Source organism: Pelophylax lessonae, assembly GCF_965119305.1.
Source record: "Pelophylax lessonae genome assembly, chromosome: 7".
NCBI classification, from domain to species: domain Eukaryota; kingdom Metazoa; phylum Chordata; class Amphibia; order Anura; family Ranidae; genus Pelophylax; species Pelophylax lessonae.
The window spans coordinates 108,522,104-108,538,843 of NC_138774.1; the positions used below are offsets into that span (position 1 = coordinate 108,522,104).

The 16,740-nt window shown below is 39.5% G+C and overlaps 1 protein-coding gene across 1 annotated transcript in view; it reads left to right on the forward strand.

Moving 5' to 3' along the window:
• CYSLTR1 (cysteinyl leukotriene receptor 1) overlaps positions 1 to 6,802 on the forward strand; it is a 112,521-nt gene extending 105,719 nt beyond the window's left edge. The window contains exon 3 of the mRNA XM_082262686.1: positions 5,799 to 6,802. Within this exon, the coding sequence (XP_082118812.1) occupies positions 5,799 to 6,758 (960 nt within the window). The 3' untranslated portion in view covers positions 6,759 to 6,802. The remainder of the gene's footprint in view (positions 1 to 5,798) is intronic.
• Positions 6,803 to 16,740: the final 9,938 nt, after the last annotated feature.

Here is a 16,740-nt window from a genome sequence, read left to right on the forward strand (position 1 = left end):
GTATGACCCGATTCTTTGGACCTCTTGGTTTTGAGTTTTTACCAAACAGTGGTGATTAGGCTGGTAGGCATTTGTCGTTTGGAGGTTCCGATATTGGTTCCAGATAATGGGGAGGTAGGCGTCTGAGTAATGAGTCCCAGATGCAAGAGTATTTTTTCACCTTCTGTGAATTTAGAGAATGTGTAAGATCTGTTCTTAAATGTAAATTTTAGATTGAAGGAGAAAAGCCACCAGTATTTTTATGTCTTTTTGAGACAGGACTGAAAGAAGGGGTTTAAGAGATCTCCACTTTTGCATGGGAGATAAGTCCGCGAAAACTTGGATAGGATGTTCCCCTTTCTTGGCGCTGTGAGGCCAGGCGGGCCTTCCGCATGACCTCCTCCTTAGTAGCGTAAAAGTGAGGTTTCACCACAATGTCCCTCGGGAGCCCATCTGGTCATGGGGGTCCAAGAGCTCGATGAGCATGGTACAACTCCAGTTTGTGTGAGGACATGTCTGGAATGAGTGATTGGATTAGCTGCGTGAACATTCATTACAATTTCTGGAAGGCCTCTGAACCTAAAATTGTTTCTCCTCTATATGTTTTCAATATCGTCCATTTTGAATAAGGCCGTCTCCAGTTGATCTTGTAAATCTTGTATGCGGTCTGTATTTTGGTTTGTTCTGAAGATGTATGCATCTAGTTTTGATTTGACTATCTCAATGCGAGTTCCTAAGGGCTGGAGCTCTGCTTTAATATCGCCTGTAATCTTGGCAGCTGTCTGTGACAGGCTATTAAGCATTTCTGAAAATTTGGCAAACATGGATGCAGTATCATGGGGTAGGTCTGAAGGGAAGCTTGAGTGGGTCTCATTTGCCTTGTAATGAGAGGGGCCATCCTCCATGGGTGAGAATAAGAGATCCTCCATAGTGATCCCGATCAGGGATTCGGTGGACGCAGGTGAGGCTGCCTGCGTGTTGTGAATTCTCACATGGACCCCTGAGAGAGGGCTAAGCTGCAGGGGGTGTGGTGACGTGATGTGTCTGAGCTCCCCTTGTTCCTCCTGGGCATGAAGCAGAGATGCGGCCGGCATCTTGGAGTCTCGAGCTGAGGCATCTGCCTATGTGAGCTGCCTCTCCAGGGCTCTGCGAGCGGATGCTACTGACATTGGGGGGGGGTTCCTCACCCTATCGTCCTTCTCTGGTTGTTTGGGCAACTCATGTTTGGCTGTGAGCCAGAGTGATCGCTGTTAGATCGGAGCAGTTCAGAGCTCCCGGTCTACGCGGCCATCTTGGGAGCTGCCGCGCATGCGCCTTCACCCGTTATATTTTTTTATGCATTTTTTGAGTCATTTGACCAATGAAAAGAAAACTATAAGCACATTAAAATTGTGGTAAAATCTCACCAAAATCATGGCAAAAATATGTGTTTTTTTGAGACCATTATGACACCGGCCGATAACACCATTTTCGTTGAAATTGCAGTGCATCTCTAGTCATATGTAAGTCAAATGTATGTAACTCGAGGACTGCCTGTAAATGCTAGTGACAGACTGCATCATATATGTCAATTTTTATTTAGTCTTTGGTATCACTTTAAGCCTAAACATAACTCCAGCCCCACATTTTTTCCGGGTTTGATGGTGGAAAATTACAATTTCTGGCAGGCATTTATTTTTGTCTGTGACCCCAGTGTGGAGATTTACAACCTGTCCCTGTGATTCCCATGCATGAAATGGGGATAGTTGTTCCAGAATGGGAGGATTTTAAAAGCAATAAAAACATTGTCAGAATGTCTAACCCCTCGGCACTCTACTAAAAATGTGGTATTCCATACTTGTAAAGGAGTTGTAAAGGCATGAGGTTTTTATATCTTAATGCATTATATGCATTAGGATAAAAAGCCCTCTGTGTGTAGCAGCCTCCCCACCCCTCATACTTATCTGAGCCCCTTCTTTATCCAGCGATGTCCACGAGTCCCTTGGCTGTCCAGGATTCTCCCTTCTGATTGACAGCAGCAGCGCCAGTGGCTCCCGCGTCTATCAATCAAAGTCAGTTAGCCAATTAGGAGAGAGAGGGTGGGGCCGAACTGCAGCTCCATGTCTGAATGGACACACAGAGCTGCAGCTCGGCTCGGGTGCCCCCATAACAAGCTGCTTTGGGGGCACTTGTCAGGAGGGAGAGGCCAGAAGCAGAAGAGGGACCTGAGAAGAGGAGAATCCAGGCTGCCCTGTGCAAATCCACTATACAGGGCAGGTAGGTACTGTGTACCATGTTTGTTATTAAAAAAAAAAAACAAGATTTTACAATTACTTATCTAAATCCTTGACTCAAGAAAAATGTAACTCTACAGAGTGAAGCCTGGAAGTGCGGATCTTTACTTTTGTTTCAACATATCCCAGTTAGTATTAGAAGTATAACTAAAAGCAAAACCTTTTTTTAGTTTTGGAAAGTGGAGAGGGATTAGACGTTTGTCAATTTTTATTGCTGTCTGTGTCTCCGTTAAGAAGGTTCGCCCTTTCTATTAGTCCTGTTTACCATTATCATTGAAAGTAGGGGTTCACCAAAACCATTTTTTTTTTTACAAATACCAATACTTTTTTTTGTAGTACTCGCCGATACCAATTACCGATGCCTACTGCAACTGTTGTGTTTATACTTCAGCTGTAAGCAATGGTAAAAAGCATTGAAAAGTTATTTACAAGTTAAATAAATCATTTTTTTTTAAATTTTGCGCTTTTTTTTAATGTGAAACGTGTATATTTATGTTAAAGGTGTAAAAATGTAAATGAACAAAGCTAACAATAAAAAAAGGTTTTAAATATTAATAGATTATAAAAATAAAAGTGTACAAAAAAAAAATCAGCAGGAAAATAATAATTAAATGGAAGAGGGAGATGATTAAGGCTGATTAGATTAAATTAAGGGTAATAAGGGGTTAAATAGAGGAACACTTAATAAAAAAAGAAAAACAGTGAGATACAAAGATACAATGTTTCTTTTGTGGCTGAGCAATGTTGTTGATAAACATTGCCCCTGCTTTTTTTTTTTTGACAGCTCCAATTACCTGGACTTCAGTTACACTTCAGCTGGTAATAGGGAAAACCCACTGACAGCTGAATGAGTCATCGGTTGTTAAGGACATGGCTGCCCCATTCCTTACAAATGATAATTGCCAGCTTTTTTTTTTTTTTTTACGGTTCAGCTGTCAGTGGGGGAATCCCTCTGTCAGCTGAAAGAAGAGAGCCTGAAAGTTTCAGTTTTAGGTATCGGAGCATTTTCACGAGTCCTGATACTCATGCAAATGCTTAGTATCAGCACCAATACTGATACCGGTATCGGTTCACCCCTAATTGAAGAGTAAAGGAAAATCCCAAATTTGGGGTAGTCCCCAGAAAAGTAAAAGAGGAGAAATCTTCCAATGGAACACTAGGGTCCCCAAGGAATTCCCTTATTTGCAGGGATTTCCTCTTACTTCCCATTTAGCTTTGGGACAGGAAGTAAAGGGACATTTCCGCAATAGGACACATATGATGATAAAAAATATCTGACAGGGATTATGACCCACCCCTACTCTATCCAAAATTAAAAAAAAGTCTTGCCTATAGTTCTACTTTAAAGCACTGAAGAGGACACAACATTCAAAGGTTTAACTCTTTGCATTATCAGAATACAGTATAACATATATTAGGACTTGGGTAAGTAGTAGGACCACTGTATGTGATTTATGTTTTGATGCACACTTTTCTGATTGACAAAGCTTGTTTTTTTGTTTTTTTTTTGTGAGTGAAACATGTAGTTATTTTCTTTATTTGCACAGTTATTTGCTTTCTTTTTTGGGGGGCACAAATGGTTTCCTTTTTTTTGGGGGGGGGGGAGGGGGGGCTACTTCTGTTTGTTCCTCCATGTTAGTCACTTGCGTGTTTAAAGAAGACTCATATCATTCTAACTTTTGGCTTAATCTGGGCAGGCAATGCAGGTGGGATGGATATAAATCATGTGCCACCTTGACTGCCAATAGCCACAGTACTTTTTTGATCATATCGTATCTGCAGTACTGTAGTTTCCAATTGCCCAATTTTTGAAAATCTGCAGACCATATTAAGATTGCATTGCCAAGATGAGTTCTAGGGTGTCCTAATTCTGGGAGTCACAGATACCCTTATTGACTACAGAATAGTGACACCATTTGTGACATGTTGTTTTGATTTCATTGAGTTTCCTTTCTTTTTGCCACTATTTAGATGGGAGAGTCTTATTTCTCCCAGCTAGTATGGGGGTTCATTGGGATCTCTAGGTCTCCTCCCTATTAGTATAAAAAAAAAAAGTGGTGGTCCAGTCCTTCTAGTTACCCAAGTCCTAAAAAATGATAGGCTGTTTTTCCTCCCCTTGGCTTCTGCGCATGGGTATGCACATCCCTGTTCTTGTTTTAGTGTACGCCATATAAAGGGGCATTACATTAGCAAGACAAGTAGGCATTAGTTTAATTAGCACAATATATAAACAATGTAGCATAAATGTTTCAATGCCAGGGTGTTATCATTATCAAAAATAATGTTAAATATATTTCATATGTTAAACCACATAAAAAAACAAACATGGCTCGTTCATACTCTGATAATATATAACTAGCTCTTTGTAAATGTATTTTATGTCTGGGGCATCACATCCTGTCCTGGTAGGAAGTGTAGGAGAATTTCTCTAACTGGTACATAGTCATAAAAACCCGACAGAGGCAATACAATTACATTAAACTCACATTTTTTTAAAATAAAATAAATACATGTAATATGGTTAAATATAGGTAGAATATACCTTCCCTCTCTCTTTTCATAATTTCATCTTTCAAATGCATTTTTTTCTGCTATTCCCACATTTCCTGTTCTAGGATGGCTACATTAATTCTCCATGTTCCGTGTGTGTGTGTGTGTGTGTGTGTGTGAATGTAGCCACCCTTTCCAGGTCACCCCTGAGCTGGATTACACATCTATGTGCAGACACATTTAGCTCTATGAGAATTTTAGTACACATAGAGCAGAGCATATGACCAAAAAAAAAAAATGGCATTGCTCGCTCTACACTAGTAGTGGTGGAGTGCAGCAGTGGATGATAGGGAGCATGCACAGGATACAAAAAGCCTAAAAACAATGACAAGTCACTTAAAAAAATACAGGACCATGGTATACTTCATATTCTTAAATTGATGTAAATAATTTGAGTTTAGTGTCATTTTAATCCTTACTTAAATTAAATGTCAAAATTTAAAATGTCAGTTATGTTTTAGTTTTATTAGAGATGTTTCCAAAAAATTTAAAACAGATATAGGCTTTATATTAAATAATGCTGCAGTGATGGAACCAGGGGCCCATAGTTGGCAAGGTTGAATACCAGCCCACCCAGTTCAACCTGTGAGGGTGTGTGTATTTATGTCTCTACCACTTCCCATATCCCTGTAAACTGTGTGAAATAGGATTCCCATCTAAATGTTTTTTTTTTAAATTAGTGACACTTCTTGCCGAAACCATCAATTGTGGAAGGGAGTTCCACAATTGAAACAAATACATATGAGATGCTTTCAAAAACAAAAGTTTCCTTTAGCTAATAATGCATCCAAGTGTGCCTAGTATTCCAGAGCAGAAAAACAAGTATTCTTTTATCACAGCTGAAACCCCAATAGCCAGAACAGCTTCCACCTCTGCTATGCTTATTGCCATGCCAAAAAAATGGACAATGTAAAACTATCATTTATAAAAAAGTAATATTGTTCATTAATTAAAGAAAATATTTTTTTTTCCTAATCTAGCTCTTTGTTTTTCCAGACTTCAACTACTGCTGCTTCAGAAGAAGAAATGTTGAACGCAAAAGAAAATATTGATGAATTCCGTAACCAAGTTTACTCCACTGCATACTCCATGTTTACTGTTTTTGGCCTAGTAGGGAACTGTTTTGCACTATTCGTCCTTATAAAAACCTACAAACAGAGAACAGCTTTTCACATTTACATGCTCAACCTTGCCATTTCTGATTTGCTATTTATCTGCACCCTTCCATTCCGAGTGGCCTACTATGTCAGCCGAGGTAACTGGATTTTCGGGGACTTATTCTGTCGTATTAGCTCCTACTCGTTCTACGTCAATTTGTATTGCAGTATCTTCATCCTGACCGCGATGAGCTTCACTCGCTTTCTGGCAATAGTCCACCCTGTGAGAAATCTTCGATTTATCTCACTAACCAGAGCCAAGTGGGCTTGTGTGGGAATTTGGGTATTTGTCACATTAGCAACTTCCCCATTTTTAATGAGTGGATCAGAGCTTGACCCAACAACAAACCTAACAAAGTGCTTTGAGCTTTCCCAAAAAAATACCTCTGTGCAAAAAGTGCTCATCCTCAACTATATCTCACTCACCTTTGGCTTCATCGCTCCGTTTATCATCATTTTGGTTTGTTATACTATGATCATTAGGGCCTTAATGAAAAATAGCTTGAACAAACAGCAAGCTTCCAGGAAGAAGGCCATTCGAATGATCATCATAGTCCTGGTTGTCTTCTTTATAAGCTTTATCCCATATCACATCCAGCGGACTCTTCACCTTCATGCTGTTAAAAACGATTCTGCCAAAATGATAGTGCACCAGAAGAAAGTTATTATCTGTTTGGCCCTTGCTGCCTCCAACTGCTGCTTTGATCCATTGCTGTATTTCTTTGCAGGGGAAAACTTTCGCAGAAGATTTTCCACCATGAGGAAGCAGTCTATTAGCAGTATACCTCGAGGAGAGTAAAGGAAAAAAAGAGGGGGAACATGGATGAGAAATCTGAAGTGTTACTCCCTTGGAATAGCATGACTGTGATACAAGCAATGTTGGGATTACATTTTTAAAGCTTGAACTCCAGGCAGATATAAAATATACACATTAATATAGCTAGGTATTTATTAATACACAACAATGTTTTTAAATTCAAGCAGTATATGTACATGAATTTTACTTGGTATCAGTTTCTTGCAGTTGCTGTATATCAGAACTCAGACTGAGAGAGGGAGAAGAAGAACAAAGAGAAAGTCAGTTGTGCTGCAGCACTAATGTGTTAACATAGAGCCTGCTATAAGGAAAAGAGAAAACAGTGACAGAGAGATGAGCTCATCAGTCTGTTGCTTCTCTGTTCACTGCCCAGTCACAGGATGGGGAAAGGACAAACTTTGTAAGTGTTAATTAACAGTAGAGAGCGCTGTATGATGTGGCAGAGCTGTGTAAATTTCAGAAGTGGATAGACAGCAAAATAGATGTTTAGGCAGAATAAACAGTTTCTATATATGTATATCTGTGTATTTAGCTGTTTGCCTGGAGTTCAACTTTAAATGTCTGTGGTGAGCAGCTGTCTGTGTAATCAAATTGGACATCCAACCTAGTACTGGATAACTGTTCTTAAACTAAGCTTTTAGAAGTAACACAATGGCCTGGCTCAACAAAGGGGAAACAGTTTATGCTCACAGGATTCCATTTATAATCCCATATAAAAGAAAATCTTTCAAAAGGCCATATTAATTGTAATTCTTAAAATAAAAGTATGGCAAAACTTTTTTTTCTTTTTTAGTTTTCTTTTAGGTCACAGGACTGCACTTACTTTTGCTCTCCTGCAACCCAGAATCAGCTAACAGCAGGCATGATGAAGCTTCCAACAATTTTGTCAGGATACATTCAGCTGCCAGATTGACAGCTGGCTTCACCTTTTAGCGTGAGGCTGAGAGCTGGAGCCAGCTGAACCCGCCCTCTTCCCTGCCCAGTGAGCACTGCATGAGTAGAGTGAAATTACGGCTCTCCACTCCAGTCACTGGTCTCCATTCCAAGCAGACCAAGAGCTGAGCAATCAGCCGTCAAGTGATAGCTCAGTTCTCGGGCCTTAGGCCAGCGTTGGAAAGCTGCAGCATCACACTGACGCTGCAGCATAGAGGTGGGTATATATGTTTTTTTTTTTGCAAACTCCTCCATTAAGCCACCCACAGGTCCAAGCTTCTCACGCTGACTTTAAATGGCTCTATTGCTAAAATAAGCCTATGTTTCCTGTAAAGGAAACATTAAATACTTCTCCCACTGTCAACGTCATCCATCTCTTCTGTAGTGAGGAAAAACTGGCTGTAGATTCTACAGAATCAGACACTTCCGGAAGTGTCAATTATCTGTTTGAATGCTGCATGCTATGGTTCCTCCTGGTGGCATAGTAGTAATGTAGAGATCGGTGGATAAAAGAACTTGTTCTGGACATTTTATAGATAAGCAATTCCTATCCACATATTGATTAGTGGTTCCAAATTATTAACTACTGCATGGGAACAGACACAAAAAGATACACTCCGCATCTTTCTGAAATAACTGTTCTGTTTTCTTTGACGCAATTGGCGGCTTTTGTATGCATTATTATATAGGTATCACAATAATATTACAATTTTACTTTTATGTTAAAAAGGGGCGTAACATAGGCAGGCTGATTCTAATCAGGACTCCAAAGAATGCAAACATCTAATGAAAACATTATTAGTGCAATGTGTGCAGTGTGCAATGCTAACAAAATAAAATACAATAATATACAGGATGTACAAAATTTCCTTTACAACCTCCCCTCTTTTAATCAATATTTTGATCTCTGTCCATACCTGCTAGAACCTTTAACCTGGAACCTCCACATGCTTAGGTGAAGGAGGCAAACTCTGTTGTGGAGTATAATAGCTGAGAGCAGATTTTTCATTACAAAATGACTTTTCATTTAGGAAAAAAAAAAAAAAAGATTGATAAAAAATATTTACAGAGTAATTGGCTGTATACTCCTGTGGCCAGAATGACCTTCTAACTTAACTGTGGACATGCTGACTTATTAGCATAGGTAAACACAGACAATTCTACATAAAATGGAAGAGGTATGGAAGACTTCAACATGGCTGAACTACTTTTCAAATCACATTCAATATATATATTTATTTTCCTTACAAATAAAGCATTTGAATAAATAGTACCCCAAACTGTGATTCCAAGAGGAAAACAAATCAAACACAGAGATACTTTCATTTAGTCATTTTTGCAGTGTCTGGTGTGGATTCAGATTACTTTTCCTCCATGTTTTGTAAACTGTACATAAAATAGATGCTGTATTGTCACCAAACATTTCCTTATACATAAATGTCCCTTAACAATCCACAAGTCACCTGGCTTTAGTTTATGAGATCCTTCCAAACTTTTAGGATCTGGAATTGGGGAGAAAACACATAAATGAGTTTGTCAAAATCGTAACAGATCAGCAACATTCTCTGTGAGATCAGAGTGGAGGCTTTCAGCTGCTGAGACAAATATTTGCAGGTAAGCAACATACTCCCTAACCAAATCTCATAGGGAGAGAGTCCAATATCCCCTTACGGGCTTAATAAAAAAATATATGAAGACATTCAGGAATAGTTTTCTGGTTTCTTACTCTACTTTTTCCACTACATTGTAGATGTAAAATAAAACCTCAAAACTTTTTGTAACGGCTCGCCCATAAAAAGAGTTCCTCTGTTACTCTCCCTAGCTTCTGGGACTCTGTACTTACAAACTACTTCTAAAAACACTTTTTACTGTGGCCTTTGCAGTAACATTTGCCAATAGTTAAACTTCTGGCCATCCATAAAACATGCCAATACAGATAAAATTCATACTCGTAAGATCCTGACTTAGGCATCTGGATATAACTTTTTGTAATCTCTGGAAGGGATGTTCAGCTTTTGGTAACACCTTTGGTAACAGGTAAAACAAGAAACAGTCATTATAAAAACAACTGTGGTGAAGCCTGGCGCGATCTCACACTCATTTACTAAGATAGCCATAACTGCTTTCGACTTATGACATGGTCCATGTTGTAAGCTGGAGGGCAAAGAGAGGCTATCAGACATAAGAAGATAACCTTTTTCCAAAGTCTTGTTTCATAAGACGTTTCCCCCTGTAGACCACCTGTTCTTCTCGTTCTGGTGTCCTTAAAGTTTAAATATTAATCCCAGCTCTAGTGGGCCAGAACTAGGGTGGAAACTGTGAGTTTCACAGACCCAGCAAGTGTCCAGGGCTTTAATGCAGCATCCTTAGTCGCCTGGTCTGCTTCCATGTGTGAGTTTTAATGTTAGTATGGCTACCTCAGCAAGAAGCTGGAAGCCTGAAGACAATCAACCAATTACCTTAGCATGTTTGATTGGTTTACCTGCCAAAGTAAAAACAAACTTCTGGGCCTTTAAATGGAACCAAAAGCTCTCTAAATCTTTACTATCTATATAAATGTATACTCTTTTGATAGCTCCCAGGCATTGCTAAAGCATGGAGCTCTGCTTCTTGAGCTAGGGAAGAAGGATCCAATGACTCTGAATACAGAGCGCCCTCCTGGGTGATAATTGCATACTCAGTATGGGTATTGCCATCCTCGGTATAATATTCGAAACAAATCTACAAAAGAAACAAATATCTGGGCCTTCAGGGAGTGTGTTCTGCACTGGACTCACAGCAGCTGATTCCTACATTATTAGTTTAAAACATGTCATTTTTCCTTGTCTCCAGTCGTCTTCAATGCAGGCAATAAGGTGGCTGGATTTCAATGTACATACTTTTCATTGTATGTTCTCTTCTCAATTTTCTGATCAACATACTTTTCATTGTTAGATTTGTACATAAACAACAATACAAATTCATATTTTGTAAACCTTTCATTAAACAAACATTTAGTTTGGCTGTTTGCAATATTTGCTGCACAGAATGTGGGACCATCAGAAGTTAAATAATTGACAAAATAATGTCTGTAACCTTGTTCAGTAGCACCTTGCTACTACTACTACTCTGATTTAGAAAACCCTTCATTATTGGGTCCAGCTTGCATGACATATATTACAATGGCTTGTTTTTTCTATCATGCTGTTTGTCTAAAAACTCCAGTTACATGTTTAAAAAATACAACCTTTTCCTGGCAATATTATAATTTCCAATTGCTTGTGCTGTTGTTAGTTTTTGCAAGATAACACAAGTCCTTAGTTTCCATCTGACAATATAATATATTATATAACATAATAATTAATAACAATACAATGCAGTAATGCAGCAGTTTACCTCTGCTGTTACAAGGAAAAGGAACATACAATTTCACAATCCATACATTCTGCTTTGGAACTGGAAATAAATATAAACTAAAAGTATACGAAAGAGCAGAAAACTCATCAGCCAGATCAAAAACTATAAAACAGTTTGGCTGCAGGTGGCATCTATCCCAACAGGGTGGGTGGACTTGATGTGATGGTCTGTTATATTTTAAATGTTAGTTATTACTATCACATCATGGACCGCATACACTTTCAGTAAAGTTGTAAAAGCTACATGGAATAGAATTACAGCAGTTAGTGGTACTTCTGGAGAATAAAGTGAACACTCATAATCCTATAATATGATATGTGGCCCTTAAAAAAGACAAAAGTGATTAAACTTTGCTTCCAAGGGTACAAATTAAGTATGTGGTACTAGATCACGTCTAAATTTGCCATATATTGGTACTATTATTGCTCTGTTGCTTAGCTGAATAATTTAAGATGAGCCTGTACTTTAACCTTAACTGGAAAATTACTAGTTTATTTTAGATGAAGGACTTTAAATGATGTGTACTTACAGACTGTGAGCTCACTCACTGCCAGACTGTCTGACTGCGGCTGAAGTGCCAATCCACAGGCTGTGTGCTGTTACGAGGAAGGGTGGGTAGTGTTTACACTTTAGTTATTTATATAGATTTTTCATGTGGCCTTGATGTGGATCACAGTATCTAGGGTGTGCAGAGAAGGTTATGTATGCTACTGAAATCTCCTCCTGCAAAGTGATCCTGATCAGAGGCGTAACTAGAACCTTCAGGGCCCCGATGCAAGAAACCACGAAGGGCCCCCCAGACCCCTGGCCGGGGCCCTTCCCTTCAAGCCCGGGGCTCTTCCCACTAATCCTGGGGCTCTTTAATCTCATTGCATGGCCTTTTATTATGGTCCCGCATCAGGATCCTTTCACAAGTTCTGCAGTGGGCCCCCTTCCTGCAATCTTGGGGCCTCCCCACAGTGGTGAAATGCCAGGGCCCGGTCGCAAGTGTGACCTTTGAGATCCTAGAAGTTCACCCACTGGTTTGCTACCGGGCCCCCTGGAGCATGGGGCCCGGTAGCGATTGCAACCCCTGCAACCCCTGTAGTTACGCCCCTGATCCTGATACTTTGCCCAGTATAAGAAAAGTTCTGATTCATTTGAAGCATATGTTTTTTTCCAGGCACCTGTCTATTTGCCGCCATTGCAAACACATCTTTTATGTTCTAGGTTTACGGGTTAAAAAAAAGCTGAACTCCCAGCACAAAAACGTTCAGGTAAATACATTTCTCAATAGCGAAAAATATATAAATCCTTTTTGTGTACACCAGTGGTTCTCAACTCCTGTCCTAACGACCCACTAACAGGCCAGGTTTGCAAGATAACTGAAATGCATCACAGGTGATATCATTGCTGCTCAGTGATTGCAATATTCTAGTCTGCATCTCCCCAAAATAATACTTAAATTCTGGCCTGTTAGTGGGTCCTGAGGACTGAAGTTGAGAGCCACTGGTGTACACCATTGCCTTTGCTAACGTAGTTATTACATCACCACTCTGCTGTATAAAGCTGTGCAGAGAAATGGAAGGGACCAAGCAGGTCCACCCACTACAGGCTGCCTGTAAAAAACTGCAGGAGGGGGCGGATACAGGACCAATCTTCCTGCACAAGGAAAGAGAGCAGCAGGGACTGGTCCTTCCAAGACGTTCCAGCACAGAGGCAACGTTTCACACTGGATTACTGCATACATCTGAAAGAAATACACAAAGCACATCAAGATTTAAGTTAGGAATACACATCTGTAGGATATTTGTTTATCCCCGAGTTCAGCTTTAAGCTATATTTAAAGTGTCATATACAAGCACAATATATTTCTTATAACATATAATTTGTGTTACTCATGATATGAATTAAACAAAACTCCACTATCAGAGAAAATATATTTAAGGTACACATTTCCTTTGTGTTAACTCCCTTAAAACATAGTCATAATGCAGTGCTGATGCCCTCAGATACCCACACAAACCATTTCTTTGCTACTTGAGGAGCTCAAGGTCCTCAAAAACCTTGGGTGCTCTGATACGCAAATCTTGCAGGCAACTGAAAAAGTATCATTCATCCTTCCAGCAAGTCTGCCAGCCCTAAAATTTCATGGAGATCATCAAGCTTTGGGCTATTAGAGCCTCCCCCAGGTTTTACGTGTCCTTGGGTTCTTGTGAGAGTAATAAAGTAAATGCTGGCACGAGCGGATGACTTCATCTCATTTAGGCTATCAGGGGTTTTAAAACAAGGAAAGGTTGTACTTTAAATTATTTTTGGTAATTTTCTTTATTCTATATGTTTTTAAACTGATGTGTATGTTTTGTATATCTGTTGTTTTAAAAATCCCCCTAGCATTGTTACCTAGACAGCACAACAGAGGTTTGCTTTTAGGCTCCCTATCTTTAAAACGTCTATGGCTCCATACATCCCCTTTAGGAATGCTAGCCTACCCCAAACACCTTGTTAATATTTATTTTAATGTCTACTGTAAACTGTAAAAACATAGGTGAATTAACCTGAAAACTTTGTAAAAGTTTTCTGCCTTCTGTTAGGTGACAGAAAACATGTCTGCCAAATCTGATATGGAGTAGCTGGGCTGGAAGTGCTGCTATAAGCTAACAATTGTATCTATGGAAGTTCCTACTTTAGGAATCAGTTTATCTCAGCAGAGCCCATTACAGAGATCGGCTTGGACTGTAAACAGCTCTGGGCTATACCATTTTAGAATAGATAGACATGTCAAATATCTTACTTTCTGTGCAAATGGGAATATGTAGATCAGTATTTGGGAATGCTTTTAGAAACCACATCACAAAATGAAGCTTTTTTATTTTACTTTTATGGCTCCCTTAAGGTATCATATACTAGCACAATAAAAGCTATCTCACATCTTGGTGCGCATTATCAAAATGTTTGCTTTCTATATCCTTGGTGCATTTCCATGAAAATTCTCCTTCCATAGAAATTAATGGCATCACATTGAACACCCACCTAAAATGCATCTAAACCACATTACATCTGTAGTGAAGAGATAAAACATTCTCCCACATTGTATTGTACAGTAGCCTATTGAATTTTACTGTATAATTTAAGATCAGGATACCTTGTATCCACAATGCAATAGTACTGTATAAAATGTGTCAGCATCCGTTGATTGATGGATTTACTATAAGCTTTTGTGAATTGCTAAGGTTGGGTAAGTAGGTTTTGTGCAATAGGCTACATTTCTGTCCTTGCTATGGTGCATTTTTTTATAAACATTTCCTACCTTTTATCTGGGGAAAACACAAATGCTCCTTTGCAGTGGAGCTACCCCCACACTGTAAGGGTAATGTTTGTTTACGTGTAGGGGACCTCAAAAAGTAGTTATGTTTACCTAATGCTCTGCTAATGCTCTGCTCTTGCAGGCTCCTCTGGGTTCTGAGATCTGTCCTTGCAACCTCTTCTCCCCTAGGCTTCGTTAGTTGTATGCCCTCTAACATCATAAAATCCAATGCAGAGCCCATAACATTGTGTTGGTAGTGAGAATGCCGAGAGACAGCCCACTGCCTGAGCATAGGGGCATAGAGGAGAGCACTGGTCACTGGGTGAGCGGCAGATCTAGTAATTAAGGGCTTGTTCACGCTAGCGATTGAGGGGTTGTAAAACCCTGCGCTACCAACTGCTCCCCCTTTAGCGGCAGAAGCAGCAACATGGAGTGTATACATGCCATGGGTGCGATGCTTTGCTGCAATTATACCCCTCTCACTTTTGGGGGTTGCTACAAGTGAATGGAGCTGCTCTGCAATGCGAGCGGTTGCGGCGCACTAGTGTGAGTTCATACATGAACTACCATTTTTTAGCTCTTTCTATCATGCTGATCCTCTGGCCCCAAAAAACTTTGAGTCGCTGGCCTAGCACAAATATGCAGATAAGGAAATCTGCACTAGTATTTGTAGAAAATCTGTATGGCAGCCCATGTATGTTGCTTATGACGGTTTTGGTTTAACGTTTATGTCTTACTAAATTTTTAAAAAACATAAAGAGGAGGTTTGCTGTAGAAAAAAAAAATAAAAGTCAGCAGCTACAAATCCTGTAGCTGCTGACTTTTAATAAAAGCACACACATTTATCTGTCCAGGGATCTGACACCGTCCTCACCTGAGCTAGTTTTGCACTAGCCTTCAGGTTCCCGGCACTGGCATTCTAACTGAGCATACGGCTATGGGGCTTTCGGCTTTCTGCCCATTGCACATGCGTGAGCCACTCTCCTTTGTGAATGGTCCCGCAGTCTTCTGGGACCTTTGATGTGTCCCAAAAGACTGCAGAGAGGGAGGGGGAGAAGAGAACTTCTGCTTTGATCACTTAGGCAATCTGAGTGGAAGTGGGAGCAGGGACCTGTCAAAACTAGGTACCTACTCCCCTCCAAAAAAAAACTAAGTGCCAGATGTGGCAGGGGGAGTTTCACTATGTGTCTGCTATACTTGTATTAGCCAGGACATGTCATGGCAGGTTTTTATTCCCAGTCCAGCACTAATATAGGTTCACTAACATCAGCACCACACAAATATCTTGATGCGGTCAGTGAGTAAACTGCATGTTTCATCCTTTCTGAATATGTAGAAAGCATTAAAAGCTGGGCACTCAAGTGCCTAAAAGTTGCATGGCTATTGATAGAACAATACAAGAGTGTTGCATATTTAATTGCACTTGTAACTTGCATTTATCTGTGAACTGTAAATAAATGTCCATGTACATGAAGATTGTATTTGTTAAATTCTTTTTATAACTTTTTTTTTTTTGTCATGTGGTTCATTGTATTACATGCCTAATTTATTGTATATAAAGTGTTTGCTTGATATATAAAGAATAAAATTGTAGGTATCAAAGATTAAAAATAGTGGGTGATTTTTGTTTGCATTTGCTTGTGTGAAGTTTGAGAAAAAGGACATCTTTTAAAATAAATAAAAATGAAGGAAAACTATCATCGTTTAATTGTTATAAAGAATATAACAGATTATGTAAAAAGGAAATCAAGGACGCAAAAATTCAAAATGAACGACAGATTGCAAAAGATAGCAGGACAAACCCAAAAAAAATCTTCAAATATATTAATAGTAAAAATGTCAGGTCTGAGCATGCAGGCCCTTTACAAAATAATCTGGAGTGGGTGACTGGGGACAAAGAGAAGGCAAATTTATTAAATACTTTCTTCAGCTCTGTATATACAAAGGAGCATGGGGGAGCTCATGACCATAATGAGGACGGTATTGACACAGCCCCAAATGATCCACAATGGCTCAAAAGTGATGTGGTCCAGACATATTTAGACAGAATAAACGTGGATAAAGAGCAGATGGCATCCACCCACGCATCTTAAAAGAATTGAGCGCTGTAATTTCAAAGCCTTTGTTCAAAATTTTAGGGACTCGTTAAGGACTGGAATAGTACCACTGGATTGGCGTAGAGCCAATATGGTGCCTATATTTAAAAAGGGATCAAAGTATTCGCCAAGTAACTATAGACCTGTTAGTTTAACTTCTATAGTCAGGAAGATACTAGAGAGTTTAACCACTTTAAGATTTGCCCCCTTCCTGACCAGGCCCTATTTTCCGATTCGGCACTGCGTTACTTTA